This window comes from Panulirus ornatus, chromosome 28 (genome assembly GCF_036320965.1).
Source record: "Panulirus ornatus isolate Po-2019 chromosome 28, ASM3632096v1, whole genome shotgun sequence".
Taxonomy (NCBI): Eukaryota; Metazoa; Arthropoda; class Malacostraca; order Decapoda; family Palinuridae; genus Panulirus; species Panulirus ornatus.
Genome location: NC_092251.1, coordinates 23,901,008 through 23,923,313, shown reverse-complemented (window position 1 = coordinate 23,923,313; position 22,306 = coordinate 23,901,008). Strand labels below are relative to the sequence as shown.

The following is a 22,306-nucleotide window of genomic DNA, read 5'->3' as shown; positions in this document are numbered from 1 at the left end:
AAATAAAAAGAGCGTGGTTGAGAGAGCAGAAGAGGGTGTTTTGAAATGGTTTGGGCACATGGAGAGAATGAGTGAGGAGAGATTGACCAAGAGGATATATGTGTCGGAGGTGGAGGGAACGAGGAGAAGAGGGAGACCAAATTGGAGGTGGAAAGATGGAGTGAAAAAGATTTTGTGTGATCGGGGCCTGAACATGCAGGAGGGTGAAAGGAGGGCAAGGAATAGAGTGAATTGGAGTCATGTGGTATACAGGGGTTGACGTGCTGTCAGTGGATTGAATCAAGGCATGTGAAGCGTCTGGGGTAAACCATGGAAAGCTGTGTAGGTATGTATATTTGCGTGTGTGGACGTGTGTATGTACATGTGTATGGGGGGGGGGGAGGTTGGGCCATTTCTTTCGTCTGTTTCCTTGCGCTACCTCGCAAACGCGGGAGACAGCGACAAAGTATAAAAAAAAAAAAAAAAAAAAAAAAATCTCTCTTACCCTTACGTTACTTACTCGATCAAACCACCTCACACCACACATTGTCCTCAAACATCTCATTTCCACCACATCCATCCTCCTGCGCACAACTCTATCCATAGCCCATGCCTCGCAACCATACAACATTGTTGGAACCACTATTCCTTCAAACATACTCATTTTTGCTTTCCGAGATAATGTTCTCGACTTCCACACATTCTTCAAGGCTCCCAGAATTTTCGCCCCCTCCCCCACCCTATGATCCACTTCCGCTTCCATGGTTCCATCCGCTGCCAGATCCACTCCCAGATATCTAAAACACTTCACTTCCTCCAGTTTTTCTCCATTCAAACTCACCTCCCAATTGACTTGACCCTCAACCCTACTGTACCTAATAACCTTGCTCTTATTCACATTTACTCTTAACTTTCTTCTTTCACACACTTTACCAAACTCAGTCACCAGCTTCTGCAGTTTCTCACATGAATCAGCCACCAGCGCTGTATCATCAGCGAACAACAACTGACTCACTTCCCAAGTTCTCTCATCCCCAACAGACTTCATACTTGCCCCTCTTTCCAAAACTCTTGCATTCACCTCCCTAACAACCCATCCATAAACAAATTAAACAACCATGGAGACATCACACACCCCTGCCGCAAACCTACATTCACTCAAACCAATCACTTTCCTCTCTTCCTACACGTACACATGCCTTACATCCTCGATAAAAACTTTTCACTGCTTCTAACAACTTTCCTCCCACACCATATATTCTTAATACCTTCCACAGAGCATCTCTATCAACTCTATCATATGCCTTCTCCAGATCCATAAATGCTACATACAAATCCATTTGCTTTTCTTAGTATTTCTCACATACATTCTTCAAAGCAAACACCTGATCCACACATCCTCTACCACTTCTGAAACCACACTGCTCTTCCTCAATCTGATGCTCTGTACATGCTTTCACCCTCTCAATCAATACCCTCCCATATAATTTACCAGGAATACTCAACAAACTTATACCTCTGTAATTTGAGCACTCACTCTTATCCCCTTTGCCTTTGTACAATGGCACTATGCACGCATTCCGCCAATCCTCAGGCACCTCACCGTGAGTCATACATACATTAAATAACCTTACCAACCAGTCAACAATACAGTCACCCCCTTTTTTAATAAATTCCACTGCAATACCATCCAAACCTGCTGCCTTGCCGGCTTTCATCTTCCGCAAAGCTTTTACTATCTCTTTTCTGTTTACCAAATCATTTTCCCTAACCCTCTCACTTTGCACACCACCTCGACCAAAACACCCTATATCTGCCACTCTATCATCAAACACATTCAACAAACCTTCAAAATACTCACTCCATCTCCTTCTCACATCACCACTACTTGTTATCACCTCCCCATTTGCGCCCTTCACTGAAGTTCCCATTTGCTCCCTTGTCTTATGCACTTTATTTACTCCTTCCAGAACATCTTTTTATTCTCCCTAAAATTTAATGATACTCTCTCACCCCAACTCTCATTTGCCCTTTTTTTCACCTCTTGCACCTTTCTCTTGACCTCCTGTCTCTTTCTTTTATACGTCTCCCACTCAACTGCATTTTTTCCCTGCAAAAATCGTCCAAATGCCTCTCTCTTCTCTTTCACTAATACTCTTACTTCTTCATCCCACCACTCACTACCCTTTCTAATCAACCCACCTCCCACTCTTCTCATGCCACAAGCATCTTTTGCGCAATCCATCACTGATTCCCTAAATACATCCCATTCCTCCCCCACTCCCCTTACTTCCATTGTTCTCACCTTTTTCCATTCTGTACTCAGTCTCTCCTGGTACTTCCTCACACAAGTCTCCTTCCCAAGCTCACTTACTCTCACCACCCTCTTCACCCCAACATTCACTCTTTTTTTCTGAAAACCCATACAAATCTTCACCTTAGCCTCCAGAAGATAATGATCAGACATCCCTCCAGTTGCACCTCTCAGCACATTAACATCCAAAAGTCTCTCTTTCGCGCGCCTGTCAATTAACACGTAATCCAATAACGCTCTCTGGCCATCTCTCCTACTTACATAAGTATACTTATGTATATCTCGCTTTTTAAACCAGGTATTCCCAATCATCAGTCCTTTTTCAGCACATAAATCTACAAGCTCTTCACCATTTCCATTTACAACACTGAACACCCCATGTATACCAATTATTCCCTCAACTGCCACATTACTCATCTTTGCATTCAAATCACCCATCATTATAACCCGGTCTCGTGCATCAAAACCACTAACACACTCATTCAGCTGCTCCCAAAACACTTGCCTCTCATGATCTTTCTTCTCATGCCCAGGTGCATATGCACCAATAATCACCCATCTCTCTCCATCAACTTTCAGTTTTACCCATATTAATCGAGAATTTACTTTCTTACATTCTATCACGTACTCCCACAACTCCTGTTTCAAGAGTACTGCTACTCGATAATATATATATATATATATATATATATATATATATATATATATATATATATATATATATATATTTTACTTTGTCGCTGTCTCCCGCGTTTGCGAGGTAGCGCAACGAAACAGATGAAAGAAATGGCCCAACCCACCCCCATACACATGTATATACATACGTCCACACACGTAAATATACATACCTACATAGCTTTCCATGGTTTACCCCAGACGCTTCACATGCCCTGATTCAATCCACTGACAGCACGTCAACCCCGGTATACCACATCGATCCAATCCACTCTATTCCTTGCCCTCCTTTCACCCTCCTGCATGTTCAGGCCCCAATCACACAAAATCTTTTTCACTCCATCTTTCCACCTCCAATTTGGTCTCCCTCTTCTCCTCGTTCCCTCCACCTCCGACACATATATCCTCTTGGTCAATCTTTCCTCACTCATTCTCTCCATGTGCCCAAACCATTTCAAAACACCCTCTTCTGCTCTCTCAACCACGCTCTTTTTATTTCCACACATCTCTCTTACCCTTACGTTACTTACTCGATCAAACCACCTCACACCACACATTGTCCTCAAACATCTCATTTCCAGCACATCCATCCTCCTGCGCACAGCTCTATCCATAGCCCACGCCTCGGAACCATACAACATTGTTGGAACCACTATTCCTTCAAACATACCCATTTTTGCTTTCCGAGATAATGTTCTCGACTTCCACACATTCTTCAAGGCTCCCAGGATTTTCGCCCCCTCCCCCACCCTATGATCCACTTCCGCTTCCATGGTTCCATCCGCTGCCAGATCCACTCCCAGATATCTAAAACACTTTACTTCCTCCAGTTTTTCTCCATTCAAACTTACCTCCCAATTGACTTGACCCTCAACCCTACTGTACCTAATTACCTTGCTCTTATTCACATTTACTCTTAACTTTCTTCTTTCACACACTTTACCAAACTCAGTCACCAGCTTCTGCAGTTTCTCACATGAATCAGCCACCAGTGTTGTATCATCAGCGAACAACAACTGACTCACTTCCCAAGCTCTCTCATCCCCAACAGACTTCATACTTGCCCCTCTTTCCAAAACTCTTGCATTCACCTCCCTAACAACCCCATCCATAAACAAATTAAACAACCATGGAGACATCACACACCCCTGCCACAAACCTACATTCACTGAGAACCAATCACTTTCCTCTCTTCCTAAACGTACACAAGCCTTACATCCTCGATAAAAACTTTTCACTGCTTCTAACAACTTGCCTCCCACACCATATATTCTTAGGACCTTCCACAAAGCATCTCTGTCAACTCTATCATATGCCTTCTCCAGATCCATAAATGCTACATACAAATCCATTTGCTTTTCTAAGTATTTCTCACATACATTCTTCAAAGCAAACACCTGATCCACACATCTTCTACCAAAGCCGGCAAGGTAGCAGGTTTGGATGGTATTGCAATGGAATTTATCAAAAAAGGGGGTGACTGTATTATTGACTGGTTGGTAAGGTTATTTAATGTATGTATGACTCATGGTGAGATGCCTGAGGATTGGCAGAATGCGTGCATAGTGCCATTGTACAAAGGCAAAGGGGACAAGAGTGAGTGCTCAAATTTCAGAGGTATAAGTTTGTTGAGTATTCCTGGTAAATTATATGGGAGGGTATTGATTGAGAGGGTGAAGGCATGCACAGAGCATCAGATTGGGGAAGAGCAGTGTGGTTTCAGAAGTGGTAGAGGATGTGTGGATCAGGTGTTTGCTTTGAAGAATGTATGTGAGAAATACTTAGAAAAGCAAATGGATTTGTATGTAGCATTTATGGATCTGGAGAAGGCATATGATAGAGTTGACAGAGATGCTTTGTGGAAGGTCCTAAGAATATATGGTGTGGGAGGCAAGTTGTTAGAAGCAGTGAAAAGTTTTTATCGAGGATGTAAGGCATGTGTACGTGTAGGAAGAGAGGAAAGTGGCTGGTTCTCAGTGAATGTAGGTTTGCGGCAGGGGTGCGTGATGTCTCCATGGTTGTTTAATTTATTTATGGATGGGGTTGTTAGGGAGGTGAATGCAAGAGTTTTGGAAAGAGGGGCAAGTATGAAGTCTGTTGTGGATGAGAAAGCTTGGGAAGTGAGTCAGTTGTTGTTTGCTGATGATACAGCGCTGGTGGCTGATTCATGTGAGAAACTGCAGAAGCTGGTGACTTGAGTTTGGTAAAGTGTGTGAAAGAGGCAAAGGTGAGTAATGTGGCAGTTGAGGGAATAATTGGTGTACATGGGGTATTCAGTGTTGTAAATGGAAATGGTGAAGAGCTTGCAGATTTGTGTGCTGAAAAAGGACTGGTGATTGGGAATACCTGGTATAAAAAGAGAGATATACATAAATATATGTATGTAAGTAGGAGAGATGGTCATAGAGCATTACTGGATTATGTGTTACTTGGTAGGCACGTGAAAGAGAGACTTTTGGACGTTAATGTGCTGAGAGGTGCAACTGGTGTGATGTCTGATCATTATCTTGTGGAGGCAAAGGTAAAGATTTGTAAAGGTTTTCAGAAAAAAGAGAGAATGTTGGGGTGAAGAGAGTGGTGAGAGTAAGTGAGCTTGGGAAGGAGACTTGTGTGAGGAAGTACCAAGAGAGACTGATTGCAGAATGGAAAAAGTTGAGAGCAAAGGACGTAAGGGAAGTGGGGGAGGAATGGGATGTATTTAGGGAAGCAGTGATGGCTTGTGCAAAAGATGCTTGTGACATGAGAAGCATGGGAGGTGGGCAGATTAGAAAGGGAAGTGAGTGGTGGGATGAAGAAGTAAGATTATTAGTGAAAGAGACAAGAGAGCCATTTGGATGATATTTGCAGGAAAATACTGCAAATGACTGAGAGATGTATAAAAGAAAGAGGGAGGAGGTCAAGAGAAAGGTGCAAGAGGTGAAAAAGAGGGTAAATGAAAGTTAAGGTGCAAGAGGTGAAAAAGAGGGTATATGAAAGTTGGGATGAGAGAGTACCATTAAATTTTTGGGAGAATAAAAAGATATTTTGGAAGGAGGTAAATAAAGTGCGTAAGACAAGAGAAAAAATGGGAACATTGGTGAAGGGGGCTAATGGGGAAGTAATGACAAGTAGTAGTAATTTGAGGAGATGGAGTGAGTATTTTGAAGGTTTGTTGAATGTGTTAGATGATAGAGTGGCAGATATAGGGTGTTTTGGTCGAGGTGGTGTGCAAAGCGAGAGGGTTAGGGAGAATGATTTGGTAAACAGAGAAGAGGTAGTAAAAGCTTTGCATAAGATGAAAGCTGGTAAGGTGGCGGGTTTGGATGGTACTGCAGTGAAATTTATTAAAAAAGGAGGTGACTGTGTTGTTCACTGGTTGGTAAGGATATTTAATGTATGTATGGCTCATGGTGAGGTGCCTAATGAATGGCGGAATGCATGCATAGTGCCATTGTACAAAGGCAAAGGGGATAAGAGTGCTCAAATTACAGAGGTATAAGTTTGTTGAGTATTCCTGGGAAATTATATGGGAGGGTGTTGATTGAGAGGGTGAAGGCATGTACAGAGCAGCAAACTGGGGAAGAGCAGTGTGATTTCAGAAGTGGTAGAGGATGTGTGGATCAGGTGTTTGCTTTGAAGAATGTATGTGAGAAATATTTAGAAAAACAAATGGATTTGTATGTAGCTTTTAAGGATCTGGAGAAGGCATATGATAAGAGTTGACAGAGATGCTCTGCAGAAGGTATTAAGAATATATGGTATGGGAGGCAAGTTGCTAGAAGCAGCGAAAAGTTTTTATTGAGGATGTAATGAATGTGTACGAGTAGGAAGAGAGGAAAGTGATTGGTTCTCGGTGAATGTCGGTTTGCGGCTGGGGTGTGTGATGTCTCCATGGTTGTTTAATTTGCTTATGGATGGGCTGTTAGGGAGGTGAATGGAAGAGTTTTGGAAAGAGCGGCAAGTGTGCAAACTGTTGTGGATGAGAGGGCTTGGGAAGTGAGTCAGTTGTTGTTCGCTGATGATACAGTGATGGTAGCTGATTCGGGTGAGAAACTGCAGAAACTGGTGACTGAGTTTGGCAAAGTGTATGAAAGAAGAAAGCTGAGAGTAAATGTGAATAAGAGTAAGGTTATTAGGTATAGTAGGGTTGAGGTACAAGTCAACTGGGAGGTAAGTTTGAATGGAGAAAAACTGGAGGAAGTGAAGTGTTTTAGATATCTGAGAGTGGATTTGGGAGTGGATGGAGTGATGGAAGCGGAAGTGAGTCACAGGGTGGGGGAGGGGGCGAATGTTCTGGGAGCATTGAAAAATGTGTGGAAGGCGAGAGCATTATCTCAGAAAGCAAAAATGGGTATGTTTGAAGGAATGGTGGTTCCAACAATGTTATGTGGTTGCGAGGTGTGGGCTATAGATAGAGTTGTGCGGCAAGAGGGTGGATGTGCTGGAAATGAGATGTTTGAGGACAATATGTGGTGTGAGGTGGTTTGATCGAGTAAGTAATGAAAGGGTAAGAGAGATGCGTGGTGGTAAAAAGAGTATGGTTGAGTGCAGAAGAGGGTGTTTTGAAATGGTTTGGTCACATGGAGAGAATGAGTGAGGAAAGACTGACAAAGAGGATTATGTGTCTGAGGTGGAGGGAATGAGGAGAAGTGGAAGACCAAATTGGAGGTGGAGGGATCGAGTGAAAAAGATTTTGAGCGATCAGGGGCTGAACATGCAGGAGGGTGAAAGGTGTGCAAGGAATAGAGTGAATTGGAACAATGTTGTATACCAGGGTCGACGTGCTGTCAGTGAATTGAACCGGGGCATGTGAAGTGTCTGGGGTAAACCACAGAAAGTTTTGTGGGGCCTGTATGTGGAAAGGGAGCTGTGGTTTCGGTGCATTATACATGACAGCTAGAGACTCCAGTTGCACCTCTCAGCACATTAATATCCAAAAGTCTCTCTTTCGCATGGCTATCAATTAACATGTAATCCAATAACGCTCTCTCCCATCTCTCCTACTTACATATACTTATGCATATATCTCTTTTTAAACCAGGTATTCCCAATCACCAGTCCTTTTTCAGCACATAAATCTATAAGCTCTTCACCATTTCCATTTACAACACTGAACACCCCATGTACACCAATTATTCCCTCAACTGCCACATTACTCACCTTTGCATTCAAATCACCCATCACTATAACCCGGTCTTGTGCATCAAAACCACTAACACACTCATTCAGCTGCTCCCAAAACATTTGCCTCTCATGATCTTTCTTCTCATGCCCAGGTGCATATGCACCAATAATCACCCATCTTTCTCCATCAACTTTCAGTTTGACCCATATCAATCTAGAGTTTACTTTCTTGCACTCTATCACATACTCCCACCACACCTGTTTCAGGAGTACTGCTACTCCTTCCCTTGCTCTTGTCCTCTCACTAACCCCTGACTTTACTCCCAAGACATTCCCAAACCACTCTCCCCCTTTACCCTTGAGCTTCGTTTCACTCAGAGCCAAAACATCCAGGTTCCTTTCCTGAAACATACTACCTATCTCTCCTTTTTTCTCATTTTGGTTACATCCACACACATTTATACACCCCAATCTGAGCCTTCGAGGAGTATGAGCACTCCCCGCGTGACTCCTTCTGTTTCCCCTTTTAGAAAGTTAAAATACAATATGTATCTAAAACATCAAAAGTAAGATACTATTGACAAAGGTGGAAGAAGGGAGTGAGACGTCTTGCAGATTTCATCACACATGAGGTTTTTAGAAAGGGCATAGTAGGGGACACCTCTGTAAAGTTCAGATTAAGCCCATGTAAAAATAGAAAGAAGGGAACTGGAATGCTTAATGGATGTGTGTCATCCTTGTGAAGTGGTCGTGTTAATCTCCCTGTCAATCCAAAGAGGCAACTAGTAAACCTAAGAGTTTCAACTGGTAAAAATTGGGTTTATGGTTTTATTTATATCTAGTTTCAAGATATAATGAGAAATTTACTAACTCCTCCAGAGCCCAAGGCTACCTCACCAGTTTCCCCACAGGAAGAATCAGAAATAAATCTTAAAATAGAACTGAATGGCACTCTCAAGAGGCAATACTGCTACTAACATCATTCTGTGGTGACAAGGGCTAGACAGCTGTAATAGAAAGTACCAATCAGTTCTAAGACATTAGATTCTTATTCAAAGACAAATGAATTTTAGACCAAACTTGACTGCACCTTCAATCTGGGGTGGTCAACATGGAGAGAATGAGTGAGGATAGATTGACAAAGAGGATATATGTGTCAGAGGTGGAGGGAACGAGAAGTGGGAGACCAAATTGGAGGTGGAAAGATGGAGTGAAAAAGACTATGAGTGATCGGGGCCTGAACATGCAGGAGGGTGAAAGGCGTGCAAGGAATAGAGTGAACTGGAACGATGTGGTATACCGGGGTCGATGTGCTGTCAATGGATTGAACCAGGGCATGTGAAGCGTCTGGGGTAAACCATGGAAAGTTTTGTGGGGCCTGGATGTGGAAAGGGAGCTGTGGTTTCGATGCATTATTACATGACAGCTAGACTGAGTGTGAACAAATGGGGCCTTTGTTGTCTTTTCCTAGCGCTACCTCGCACACGAGGGGGAGGGGGTTGTTATTTCAAGTGTGGTAAGGTGGCGAGGGGAATGAATAAAGGCAGACAGTATGAATTATGTACATGTGTATATATATGTATATGTCTGTGTGTGTATATATATGTATACGTTGAGATGTATGGGTATGTATATTGTATATTTGCGTGTGTGGATGTGTATGTATATACATGTGTATGTGGGTGGGTTGGGCCATTCTTTCTTCTGTTTCCTTGCGCTACCTCGCTGACGCGGGAGACAGCGACAAAGCAAAATAAATAAATAAATATAAACCAATGTGTATGGCATCATCAAATGAGGCCAATGGCACAATGGAGCCATCCCAGTAAGAATTACCAGCATTACTGACTGAACTCTGGCAAACACCAGTTATTTAAGAACCTTAGGAAAATCCAGAGGAAACTTAGGGAAGTTAATTTTGATTCTATTAATTCCCAGCCACGGACAGAGGATCCATTTTACCTGTCCTTACTTTAAACTGGCAAAATTATTTATTTTTTTTTTTTTTTATTATACTTTGTCGCTGTCTCCTGCGTTTGCGAGGTAGCGCAAGGAAACAGACGAAAGAAATGGCCCAACCCCCCCCCATACACATGTATATACATACGTCCACACACGCAAATATACACACCTACACAGCTTTCCATGGTTTACCCCAGACGCTTCACATGCCTTGATTCAATCCACTGACAGCACGTCAACCCCGGTATACCACATCGCTCCAATTTACTCTATTCCTTGCCCTCCTTTCACCCTCCTGCATGTTCAGGCCCCGATCACACAAAATCTTTTTCACTCCATCTTTCCACCTCCAATTTGGTCTCCCTCTTCTCCTCATTCCCTCCACCTCCGACACATATATCCTCTTGGTCAATCTTTCCTCACTCATTCTCTCCATGTGCCCAAACCACTTCAAAACACCCTCTTCTGCTCTCTCAACCACGCTCTTTTTATTTCCACACATCTCTCTTACCCTTACGTTACTCACTCGATCAAACCACCTCACACCACACATTGTCCTCAAACATCTCATTTCCAGCACATCCATCCTCCTGCGCACAACTCTATCCATAGCCCACGCCTCGCAACCATACAACATTGTTGGAACCACTATTCCTTCAAACATACCCATTTTTGCTTTCCGAGATAATGTTCTCGACTTCCACACATTCTTCAAGGCCCCCAGAATTTTCGCCCGCTCCCCCACCCTATGATCCACTTCCGCTTCCATGTTTCCATCCGCTGCCAGATCCACTCCCAGATATCTAAAACACTTCACTTCCTCCAGTTTTTCTCCATTCAAACTCACCTCCCAATTGACTTGATCCTCAACCCTACTGTACCTAATAACCTTGCTCTTTTTCACATTTACTCTTAACTTTCTTCTTCCACACACTTTACCAAACTCAGTAACCAGCTTCTGCAGTTTCTCACATGAATCAGCCACCAGCGCTGTATCATCAGCGAACAACAACTGACTCACTTCCCAAGCTCTCTCATCCCCAACAGACTTCATACTTGCCCCTCTTTCCAAAACTATTGCATTTATTTATCATAAGAAAATCTGGTTTTGGTGGAAGAGAGACCCACTGAGATGCCATTCCCAAAGAGAGGGAAAACCAACTATAATGCCTCATCAAAATCTCAATTTACACTATTTGGTCTAGATAAGTCATTAGAAGCTAAAAACACAATGGGCCTCTGAGCATGCATAGACAGGAAGAGAACCTTTGAAAGAGGCAAGGATTTGCAAGTATCTGGGCTTAAGTTACTGGTCAGCCACTGTACTGTCCCTAAATCTGAATACCTGAATCTCATCAGCTCAAGATGCTCTAGCACATGAAAATAAAAGTTTTCTATCCCTCCAAGGACCCTACGACATGAATGCAAAAGAATGGAAATCCAACCTAAATTGAAGCATCCACCTAAACCACTGGAGTAGCTGGAAGGTCACCAAGGCAATGGTCTAAATATGTTTTTTTCACTAATCCATCAACTGGAGATTTAAAAAGTTTATAAGTGTTTGAAGATTTCAACAGCTGCAGGAAAAAGATGTTTACCCATAGCTAAGCTTTTGGCTTATAAACTTTGCTGAGTCATGCATAAGGCTACAAAAAAATTCTCCAAAAGTTATTGAGCCAGCAAGGTCCAGGACCTTAGGGTAATCATAAAAAGTGTGTGACCTGAAGCTGTCTTTGGGAAACCGATCTTTTTGACCCAATAAAGATTCTGCTTCTGTCTGCCACAATCGTCCTTAAAGCTGAAACCTTGAAACTGTATGGCCACACATAAGGTGAAAGGATTCATCAAACTGTTAGGACAGTATACAAAGGAAGGCAAAAACTTCCTTGAGCTGTGATCTTGAAATGTGTTAGTAAGCATTTCTCAAGCAGGATTTGGGTGTTTAGAAAACAGAAATCTAATTCAATTTTTTCTTTTGATTCCATCTTGGATTTGAGGAGTTTAAATGCAAATACTTGCCCCACTGTAAGCTCTGAGATGTACTTGTATATCAACTCCACAGCATATCCTTTTAATAGCTGAATCTGAGGTTTAGGTGTATTGAAAAACCCTCTTGAAACCTGCCTTAAGATCAGGAAAACAGTGCTTCCAGTTCAATGGCAATCTTTTCTTCTTACAAAAGCCATGAAGAGAAAGGAGCAATTAAAAGTTTTCAACCCTAGAGATCTAGATGAAAGAATCATATGAGCAGTTTTAAGGGGACTCAGAACCACAACCTGCTGTCTGCTCTATAGTTATGCCAAAGATTGCCAAGTCTCTCCATGGAACTCATTGCTATTATAAGGGATGTCTGAAGATTCTCCAAAGAGTTCTAAAATTGTGGGCTCTAGTCAGTGAGGGAAGAGAAACAATAGGGGAATACGGCAAATACGACATCACTTAATATTACTGGCAATATATATAAAAAGGGGGAACTCTTTCTATCTTGGGTATACATTTTTATTTTCATACTTGATTGCCATTTCCCATGTTAGTGAGTTAGTGTCATGAACAAACGAATAGAGGCTGTAATTGCTCACATCCAATCTCTAGCTGTTATATGTAATGCACAGAAAACAACTGCTCCCTATCCACAACCATGTCCTACAGACCTTTACATGATTCACCCTATGCACATCAAATGCCCTGGTTCAGTCCACTGACTGCACATCGACCCCTGTATACCACATTGTTCCAAAGCACTCTATCTTGTGCATGCCTTTCACCCTCCTGCACATTCAGGCCCCAATCATTCAAAATCATCTTCACTCTTATCATTCCATCTCTAATTTGGTTTCTCAGTTCTCCTTGTTCCCTCCATTTCTGACACATGTATCCTCTTTGTATACATTTCCTCACTCATTCCAGGCTCCTGTCACACACAAAAGTTTACATAAAGGCCAGGCCTTAATTGAAATATAGAGAGGATTATGAAGGGGAAAAATAGGAGACAAGGGAAAGTATTTATGAATTTTGAAGGAAGTGAAAAATCTGTCTTTTAAAATAAGCCAGGTCATGGTTATTGGGAGAGACATGAGAGGGTATAGAGTTCCAAAGCTTCAGGATGTTGAGAAAGAAACAATAATCAAAACGATACACCCTTGAGTTGTCAATGGCCACACAGTAATTTTGTGACACAGCAGCTTGTCAAATATGGTGTGTCTAGCTAGTGGTGGGGCACACAAGCAGCCAGCTCTTGAAAGCAAAAAGGAAAATACCTGTAGAAAAGGGAAAAAGAACCAACTTTGAGATTTAGGCAAGTAGATCAGGTTTTAAAGTTAGCCCTTAAAGTTAGCCCGGGAGTGTTTATAAGACAGACCGCTTTTGACTCAACTGTGTCTAATATGGATGCATTTCTAGAACCATGCCAGATGTGTGAGCAGTACTCCATATAAGGACAGATCAATCTTTTGTATAAACAAGGCAACTGTTTATAGGATAAGAAATTTTGACATGTAAACAGGACTCCCAATTTCTTAGAGGCAGACTTAGCTATTTCCATTGTATGGGATTTCCAAGAAAATAGTGGATGTCCAAATCATTTCAGCACATCCTCTTCACCTCTCTCAAGCACACTCTTTTTATTACAACTACCCTGAAAAAAGATTTAACAAACCCACAAGGAAACATTACTAAGAAGGGGCTCAGGTCAATAAATAATTTTTGGGTGTTTTGATGGATCTAGAGCAAAGGAGCAGTTAGAGATGATTCACCAAGGAAAAACAGCCCGGAAGGCTGGCGTGAAAGGCCGTGCATCTTCCCACATATGGTCTAAAAGACACAACACCTCTGAAAATTTTAAGGAATACTGATATAAGCTGCCTGATCTCTTAGGGTTATTTGATTCAAACAGGATCTCTTCCTGTAAGGAGATTGTATTCAGTATTCATCACCAAAGCCAAGCTCCCTTTGCATAGTGTTTAACTAAAACAATCAGGCAGTAAAAGGTCTTCCTGAAAAAGGGAGCCACAGCTGACCAGATTACATTCGTTCATTTAACTATTTATCGCTAAGGCAGGATAGAAAGAATTCTCCCTCCATACTCCCTGCATGTTGTAAAAGGCAAATAAGAGGGAAAGGAGCAGGAGTAAGACCTTATTAAATTTCTAAAGGATATAACAGAAGGAAGAGCCAAGTGAGGAGTGCTCATCCTCCATAAAGGCTTAGGCTGGGGTGCTTACGTGTGTGGATGAAACAAAGATGAGAAGAAAGGAGATATAGGTAGTATATTTGAGAAAAGGAGCATGGATGATCTAGCTCTAAGTGAAACAAAGCTTAAGGATGAAGAATGGTTTGAGAATGTCTTTGGGGTAAAGTTAGGGGTTGGTGTGAGGGAGAAGAGCTAAGGAAGAAGTAGCAGTATACTGATCAAGCAGGAGTTCTGGGAATGTGTGAAAGAGTGTAAGGAAAAGAGTTCTGATGTGGGTAAAAATAGAAAAGGACTGCAAGAGATGGGTGATTATTTGTCCTTATGTGCCAGGCCATGAGAAGTAGGTACGGTGATGAAAGGCAAGTGTTTTGAAAGCAGCTGAGTGAGTGTCAGCAGTTTCGATGCAAGACATTGGGTTAGTGATGGGTGATTTAAGTGTGAGAGTGAGTCAACAGGGGTTAACTGAGGACACAGGGTATTCAGTGAGATAAACAGGAATAGTGAACAGCTTGTATAGTTGTGTGCTAAAAAAAAAAAAGGACTGATGACTGGAAATACCTATTTCAAAAAGATGGACATATATAAATATGTGTAAGGAGGAAAGATGGTCACAGGGCATTACTGGATTTCATATTTAATGGATAGGTATGCAAAAGAGTCACCCAGGTGTGAGTGTGTTGAATGGGGCAGCTAGTAGGATGTCTGATCATTACCTCTTGGAGGCAGGAGTAAAGATTTGTGGGGGTTTTCAGAAAAGAGGAAATGATATGAGTGATAAGTGGGTGGTGAAAGTAAGGCTAGAAAAATGATGTGTGCAAAGAAATACAAAGAGAGAAAGGTGTAGAATGGTAAAAGTTGGGAGCAAATGAAGCACGGGGGAGGGAATAAGGAATGGAAGATATTTAGGGAAGCTGTGCAAGAATATGCAAAAGAAGCCCATAGCATGCAGAAAGTGAGAAATGGAGATGTGAAACAAGCTAGTGAGCAGTGGAGTTATGAAGTAAAGTTGGTAAAGAAAGAGAAAAGAGAGGTGTATGGTTGGTACTTACGGAAAGGACTGTAAAAATTTGTACAGAAGTGACAAAGTCAAGGGAAAGGTGTAGGGGTTGAATAAAAGGGGAAATGAGAGCTAGGAAAAGCAACTATCAGTAAACTTCAGGGAGAATAAAATGTTTTGAAAGGAGGTTAATTATGTGAGAAAAACAAGAGAACAAATGGGAAGATCAGTGAAAGAGGCAAAAGGGGAAGTGGTGACAGGTTGTGGTGAGGTGAGGAGGATATAGAGTGAGAATTTTGATGGATTATTGAATGTGTTTTATGGTGAGGTGGCAAGTGCAGGGTGTGTGGGTTGGGGAGGTGTGCAAAGTGACAGATTCATGGAAAATGGTAAGTGAAGAGATGTGAGGAAGTAAAAGCCTTGTACAGGATGAAATGTGGCATGATGAATGGTGTTGATGGTATTGCTGTTGAATTTCATAGGAAAAGGGGTGATTGTGTAGATGACTAGTTAGTTAGGATGTATGGATGTATGGATGATGCCTGAGGTTTGGCAGAACACCTGTACTGTGCCAGTGCATAAAGGCAAGGGGGACAGAGATGAGTGTTCGAACTAATGCAAGGAATGGTATAAGCAAGGGAGGCACGTAAAGAACAAGGATAAGTGGAGACTCTTCTGCCATGTCCAACCCTTGATGGGAGATCCTGGATAGAGTGGGAATCAGAGATATTGATAGAAAGAAAAGACCTGGTATGTTGTATTGGAGAGCAGTGATTGAGAAGGTGAATATATGTACTGAGCATTAAACTGGGAAGGAACACTAGTTTCAGGAATAGTAGTGAATATGTGGTTCAGGTGTCTGCTTTGAAGAATGTGTAAGAAATACTTTAGGAAACAGAAGGATTTCTATGTGGTATCTATGGATCTGGAGAAAGCATAAGATAGGGTTGGTAGAGACATTTAGTGGAAGGTCTTAACAATTATTGTGTTTGATGAAAGCTACCGGTAGTAGTTAGAAGTTTTTATCAACACCATAAAGTATTCATACATGCAGGAAGAGAGGGAGGTGAGTGAAGTGGTTCCAAGTGAAGGTTGGTCTACAGCAGGGGTGCGTGATATCAACTCGGTTGTTTAGAATTTATTTATGGATGGGGTTGTGAGGAGGTAAATGCAAAGATCTTGGAAAGAGAAACGAGTGTGCAGCCTCTTCGGGGTGAAGGGACCTGGGAAGTGAATCAGTTGTTGTCTGCTGATGACATAGCACTTACAGCAGATTTGAGTGAGAAACTGCAGAAGTTGGTGATTGAGCTTGGGAGTGTGTGTGTGAAAGAAGGAATTTGAGAGTAAATGTAAATAAAAGCAAGGTTATTACATTTAGCAAGAAAGAGGAACAGGTTAACTAGGCAGTGAGCTTGAATGGAGAAAATTTGGAAGAAGTGAAGTGTTTGATACCTGGAAGTGGACAAGGCAACGAGAGGAATCATGGAAGTGGAAGCGAGTCATTAGGTGGGTGAGAAGGTGAAGGTTCTTGGAGCATTGAGGAATAAGTGGTAAGAGAAGGTCATTATTTGGAAGGGCAAAAATGGGTATGCATGAAGGTAAGAAGTCCAAATGATGTTGTACAGATGCAAGACATGGGCTTTAGATGAGGATGTGTGGAGGTGTTGGAAATGAAATGTATCAGGGCAATATGTGGTGTGAGGTAGCTTCATCGAGTAATAAGGGTGAGAGAGGTGTGGCAATAAGAAGAATGTGGTTGAGAGAGCTGAAGAATGTGTGCTGAAATGGTTTGAGTGTATAGAAAGAATGAGTGAGAAGCTGACAAAGAGGTCATGTGTGTTGGAAGTGGAGAGAGAAAGTAAAAGGATGGAGTGACATATTTTGAGTGGTTTGTGCTTGAACATGCAGAAGGGTGAAAGGTGTGCAAGTAATAGAGTGAACTGGAACAATGTGATACACATAGGGAGTCGTGCAAACAATGGGCTGAACCAGCACATGTGAAGTGGCCAGGAGAAACCACTGAAGGGTATGTGGGGCCTGACTGTGGATGGGGGTTTGTGGTTTCAGTGCAACTCACATGAAAGCTAAAAAGTGAGTGTGAGCGAATGCGACCTGTCTTCATCCAGTCTTAGCACTATTTCCCTAATGTGAGAAACGTCGGATAAGTATAAAAGAAAGAAAAAGATCTATTAATCTATTCATTATCTTTTGATTTTATAAGTGAAATATCTTTCTTCTCCAAGATAACTAAATAACTATCTGAAACAAAACCTGTTCATATATGGTATGGACTTAAATATTTCAGTTTCACTTAAAAAATTCATAAATCTAATTGTAGTCTATAATTTCTTCCACAGTAATTATCATTCTATTCAAATTTGAACAAGACTCCTATGTCTTTGGCACTCCCTTAGTATGCATTACTCTATAATAATGAAATCAATGGTGCCACAAGTTGTAGCAGGACTCTTCTCCATTAAGTGAAAACAGATCAACACAGTATGACCAATCTTCCCTCTACTACAGCACAGTGGAACTGTCTGGAGGGATGGGGATAAAAGGAGGGGATGGGCACCACTGGGGTTACACTTCTAGATGAAATCACGACTGTAAAAACTGTTGTTAACAAGATACAGGGCCTATGGGAAATAGGGGGGTTAGGGGCAGCGACCCTTGAAATACATACATTAAGTTCAATAACAAAAACTTCAATGTTAAAAATAAGCAAAGTTACAATTGTAAAATAACATTCTTATGCTATAAAAGTTCAAAGAAATGATTAATTAAACTGTAAGATAAAATGGTAAAACAATGGTAAAATGTCAACACTGATGCTGTCCCTTTGTACTCCTACAAAGCATCCAGCCACCTATGCCAAAAAAAAAAGCCATCTCAGTGCTTGCCCTGGTACAGGCTGGATGAAACAATTCCTGCTTCTCCTGGGACATGTTTAACTGCCAAGCCAGGCTACATGCAGCTCACAGCCCAATGCATGGACAAAATTTTGATGGTCCCTTGGAAAACTGTGAATACTCAAAACTTGCACGGCAGCTTGTAAAATGGTATGCATTAGTCTGTGTGTACACTCAAACTGTGGTTGGCAAAATAATGGTACAGTATAATCAAATCATACTGAATCTGATCTATATAAGAAATGGTCTACCTTTATTCAACAGAATAGCATTAAGTAATACACTAGTCTGGCAAGGATCTGAAAGCAACATGAAGCATGGACTAACAGGTTACCTAGCTGGATTGTCAATGCTGGTGGGTGATCTGGAATCACCAAAAGTCCTCTCTTGTCTCACCCGTTGTCAAGAAGCCCTTGATATAAGAGAGAGAGAGAGAGTCATATAGATAAACAGACCACATAGACCCCAGATCCAAGTGGGGTGTTCTGGCCTTAATGGAGAGAAAAAAAAGTAGAAGAAAAGGATAGCAAAGCAAAGGCTTCCTCCAAACCCTCCAGCACATGCTGGACAGAAAACAGGTAGGAAAAAATACCTTGCAGGGTTATTACCCCTGAAGGAAATACTTATGAGAAAGTCATAAGGTTGAACAAAAATAAATAAGTCATGCATCCCATCACCAATGGCATGCATCCCTTCATATTCCATTATAGAGACAATAATAAGGATAAACTTGAGCTCCAGCCTCTTGACTTATCATGCCTATATTATTACTGATATTGGAGAATGGTACAATAATTCTTATTTACTCTCTCAAAGCATGTGATATGTATTAATCAAAACTGCACTGCATGTTTGAGGTGTGGTCTAACTACACTTTAGTATAGTGGCAATGTCACATCCTTACTTTTGTATGTGAAGTTTCTATCTGCTGTCTTGGCAGCTTCATTGCAATGCTGAGAGAATTTGAAGTTATTGGAGACAATGACCCCTAGGTCTTTCACACTAGAGGTGTCCTTTATCTTCTGGCCCATCAGTTCATAATCAAAATTTTGTTTAAGTTTCCTACTTGTAACAGGTGACATCTATTAACTTTAATGGCATTTGCCATTTACTAGACCATTTAGCAATTTTATCTAGACCCTCTTGTAATCTTTGCCTATCTTCTCCAGTTAATATTGCATTGCCAATCTTTGTGTCATCTGTAAATTTGGGCACTAGGTTATTTAGCCCTATGCCAATATCGTTAATGTAAATGATGAAAAGTATATGCCTAAGTATGGATCCCTGGAGGACTCTACTATTTACATATGACTACTGTGATGATTCCCCATTCCTTATGACGCTCTGCTTCCTGTCATATAACCAAGTGTCTATCCAATTTCCTAATCAATCAGTAATCTCTACGGCCTGGACTCTGTGCATCAATTTAAGATGGGGACTTTTCTTAATGCTTTCTGCAAGTCCTGGAATATTATATCTATTGCTGTTGTCTCGTCATGGGTATTGAATTATTTATGATAAAATTCAAGGAGGTTTGTAAGGAATGATCTGTGTCCTCTCATGCCCTCTCAAGCCATGCTGTGTATTATTGAGCAGGATGTGTTGTTCCAAATAGGCTATGACTTTATCTCTAATAACTGACTCTAGGAGTTTACATATAACTGATGAGGCTAATAGGACGGTAATTAACAGGCAATTCACGACTTCCCTTTTTATATATAAGAGTGATGTCTGCAAGTCTCCAGTCCTGTGGGAATGTTCCATCCTAAAGAAATTTATTGAAAATATGGGTTAATGGTTGAGTAATTTCGTGTTTGATGTTTTTAATTACTCATGGACAGAAACGATCTGGGCCAGGGCTTTTATTAGTCTTCAACTTATCTGTGTTAATACTTCTCTATGACAATAAATTCTTCCATCGTGTGAGTGTTATTCATCAGTCACAAAATTTGTGCTGATGCATTCTAGTGTAAAAACAGAACTAAAAATCTTGTTCAGCATTGTTGCTATGCTTTTATTGTCCATAATAGGTTCCCCATCCTATTACTATTCCACCCCTTATATGTTTCTTATTATCCATATAACAAAAAATCTTTCAGATCTCTATTACTATCTCTAGCAATACTCACTTTGTAGTCTCTCTTGGCTTCTTTGATAAGGACTTTCACTTACCTTCTGACTGTGTTATATCAAATTGCAGTATTTGGATCATTGTCTGATTTCCTAAGCTTACTCAATTTATTTCTGCACTGTATAGCTCTTACAATATCTTGGACGTACCATTCAGGCTTGTTGTTGGTTTTGTTGTTTCTGTCATGCATGAGAATGTGACTTGATGGTGCATAAACTGATGCTTAAAACTGGCCCATAATTGCTCTAGACATGAACCAACAACAGCAAAGCTCTTTAATGTATCTCCCAGCCAAGGGCAGAAAGAGAGAGAGAGAGAGAGAGAGAGAGAGAGAGAGAGAGAGAGAGAGAGAGAGAGAGAGAGAGAGAGAGAGAGAGAGAGAGAGAGAGAGAGAGAGAGTCTAAACTAACCTTTGTTGGGGTGTTTGATCCTCCTTTACCACGTGTCCTGGCCATTATAGCTGCCACACGACTTTTACGGGCCTGGCGTTCTTCTTCCTCTCGGCGTAGTCGCTCCTCTGTCTCTATACGTTTTTGCTGTTCTATACGCTCAGCCTTTAAAAAAAGTATGACATTTGGAGATACAGACTTCTTTGTCATGGCACAATATGGTTTTCCCAAACTTGTCTTTCTTTTTGTTCACAGCATGCTCAACTTGAAAAAATATATAACATAGTTTCAATCAAGTAGCACAAGTTATCCTCATGTTACAAAGGAATTCACACAACAGATCAATGAGTACCTTCAAGGCTGTTTGTGATAGAGGAAGAGACATGAAACTTATAGATCAGTGTGGTAAGAGCAGAAAGACAGAAACATTTAAAATGTAAAAATACTATGAACTTTTCATATAGCTATGGAAGTGCAAATAATGTCAATTATGGACTTGAAGCAAAATCAAGTCTAATCATAGGCATATCTATGGTATTACTTTCAACTATTCTAATCAGTGAATCATTCCAAATACTAGCAATCCCATTGAAATAAACGTACTCCACCTCATTCGAGGTAAAATGTTTGTGCACGAGTTCATAACCAATACTAAGAGTGAAATCAGACAATTCTATTCCTGAGTAGCTTGTAGATCATCAGATCAAAATCATTGGAATGTTTGATATGAATGCTTCTTTGAAGTCACCTCTCAACCTCTATTAAAAACTAAACAGCTTTTAAGATGTTTTGCTGACTCTCATAGGATTTGCTTCTTAGTCCAAGAATCATGTAGGTAGCTTGCCTCTGTACTCCCTCCATTCTACCTGTCTTAATTAAAGTAAGGTGATAAAAACTGAACACAATATTCAAAATGGGAACCCATCCAGCAACATGAAAAGAATAAGGTTAACTTCCCTAAACATAAATTCATCAGCCCCAACTATAAATCCAATAATTTTGTCCACCATTTTAACTCCTGTGCACTGCTTAACTGGATTTAGATCAGCAGATATTATCACACCTATGTCTTTTTTCCTCATCTAACTTTTGTAGTTCAGGAGAATCTATTCTGTAACTTTCCTTTTCATTTTTACTATCGATATGTAAAACTTTACACTTATCGACATTAAAACTCATTTTCCACCAGGGATTCCAATTCATCAGTTTGTCTATGCATGTTTGAAGCAGCAGAAATTCAATTTCTACCATAGATTTATTCTTACCTTAGTACTGTTAATGAATTTCAATATCATGACAAACAGGTCCTGTCCTAATACTGATCCTTGTGACAACCCACTTGTTACCTTAACCATTCTGAGGTTTGACCATTAATCACAAAACTCTTTGTTTACAGCAAATATCCTAACCACTGAAGTACAACCCTACCTTTAACATATGACAACTTTAGTTAATGTGGTGGCTCTCTAAATGGTTATAAATCTTATCCTTAATGATGGTTTCCACATGTTTATCAATGACAGACATTAACTAAACCAGACAATAATTTCCGGGCAGTGATTTACTACCATTTTTTAAAATGGCATTACACTGGCAAGCTCCCACTCCTCCAGGGCTTTCCCTACAGCAAGAAACCTATTGAAAAGAACATTTAA

General features: G+C 40.9%; 1 protein-coding gene across 1 annotated transcript in view; it reads right to left on the bottom strand.

The window, feature by feature from the left end:
- The window catches only part of LOC139757917 (uncharacterized), a 401,228-nt gene that overhangs the window by 77,178 nt on the left and 301,744 nt on the right, over nt 1–22,306 (bottom strand). The window contains exon 14 of the mRNA XM_071678863.1: nt 20,673–20,816. Coding sequence (XP_071534964.1) covers nt 20,673–20,816 — 144 coding nt within the window. The remainder of the gene's footprint in view (nt 1–20,672; nt 20,817–22,306) is intronic.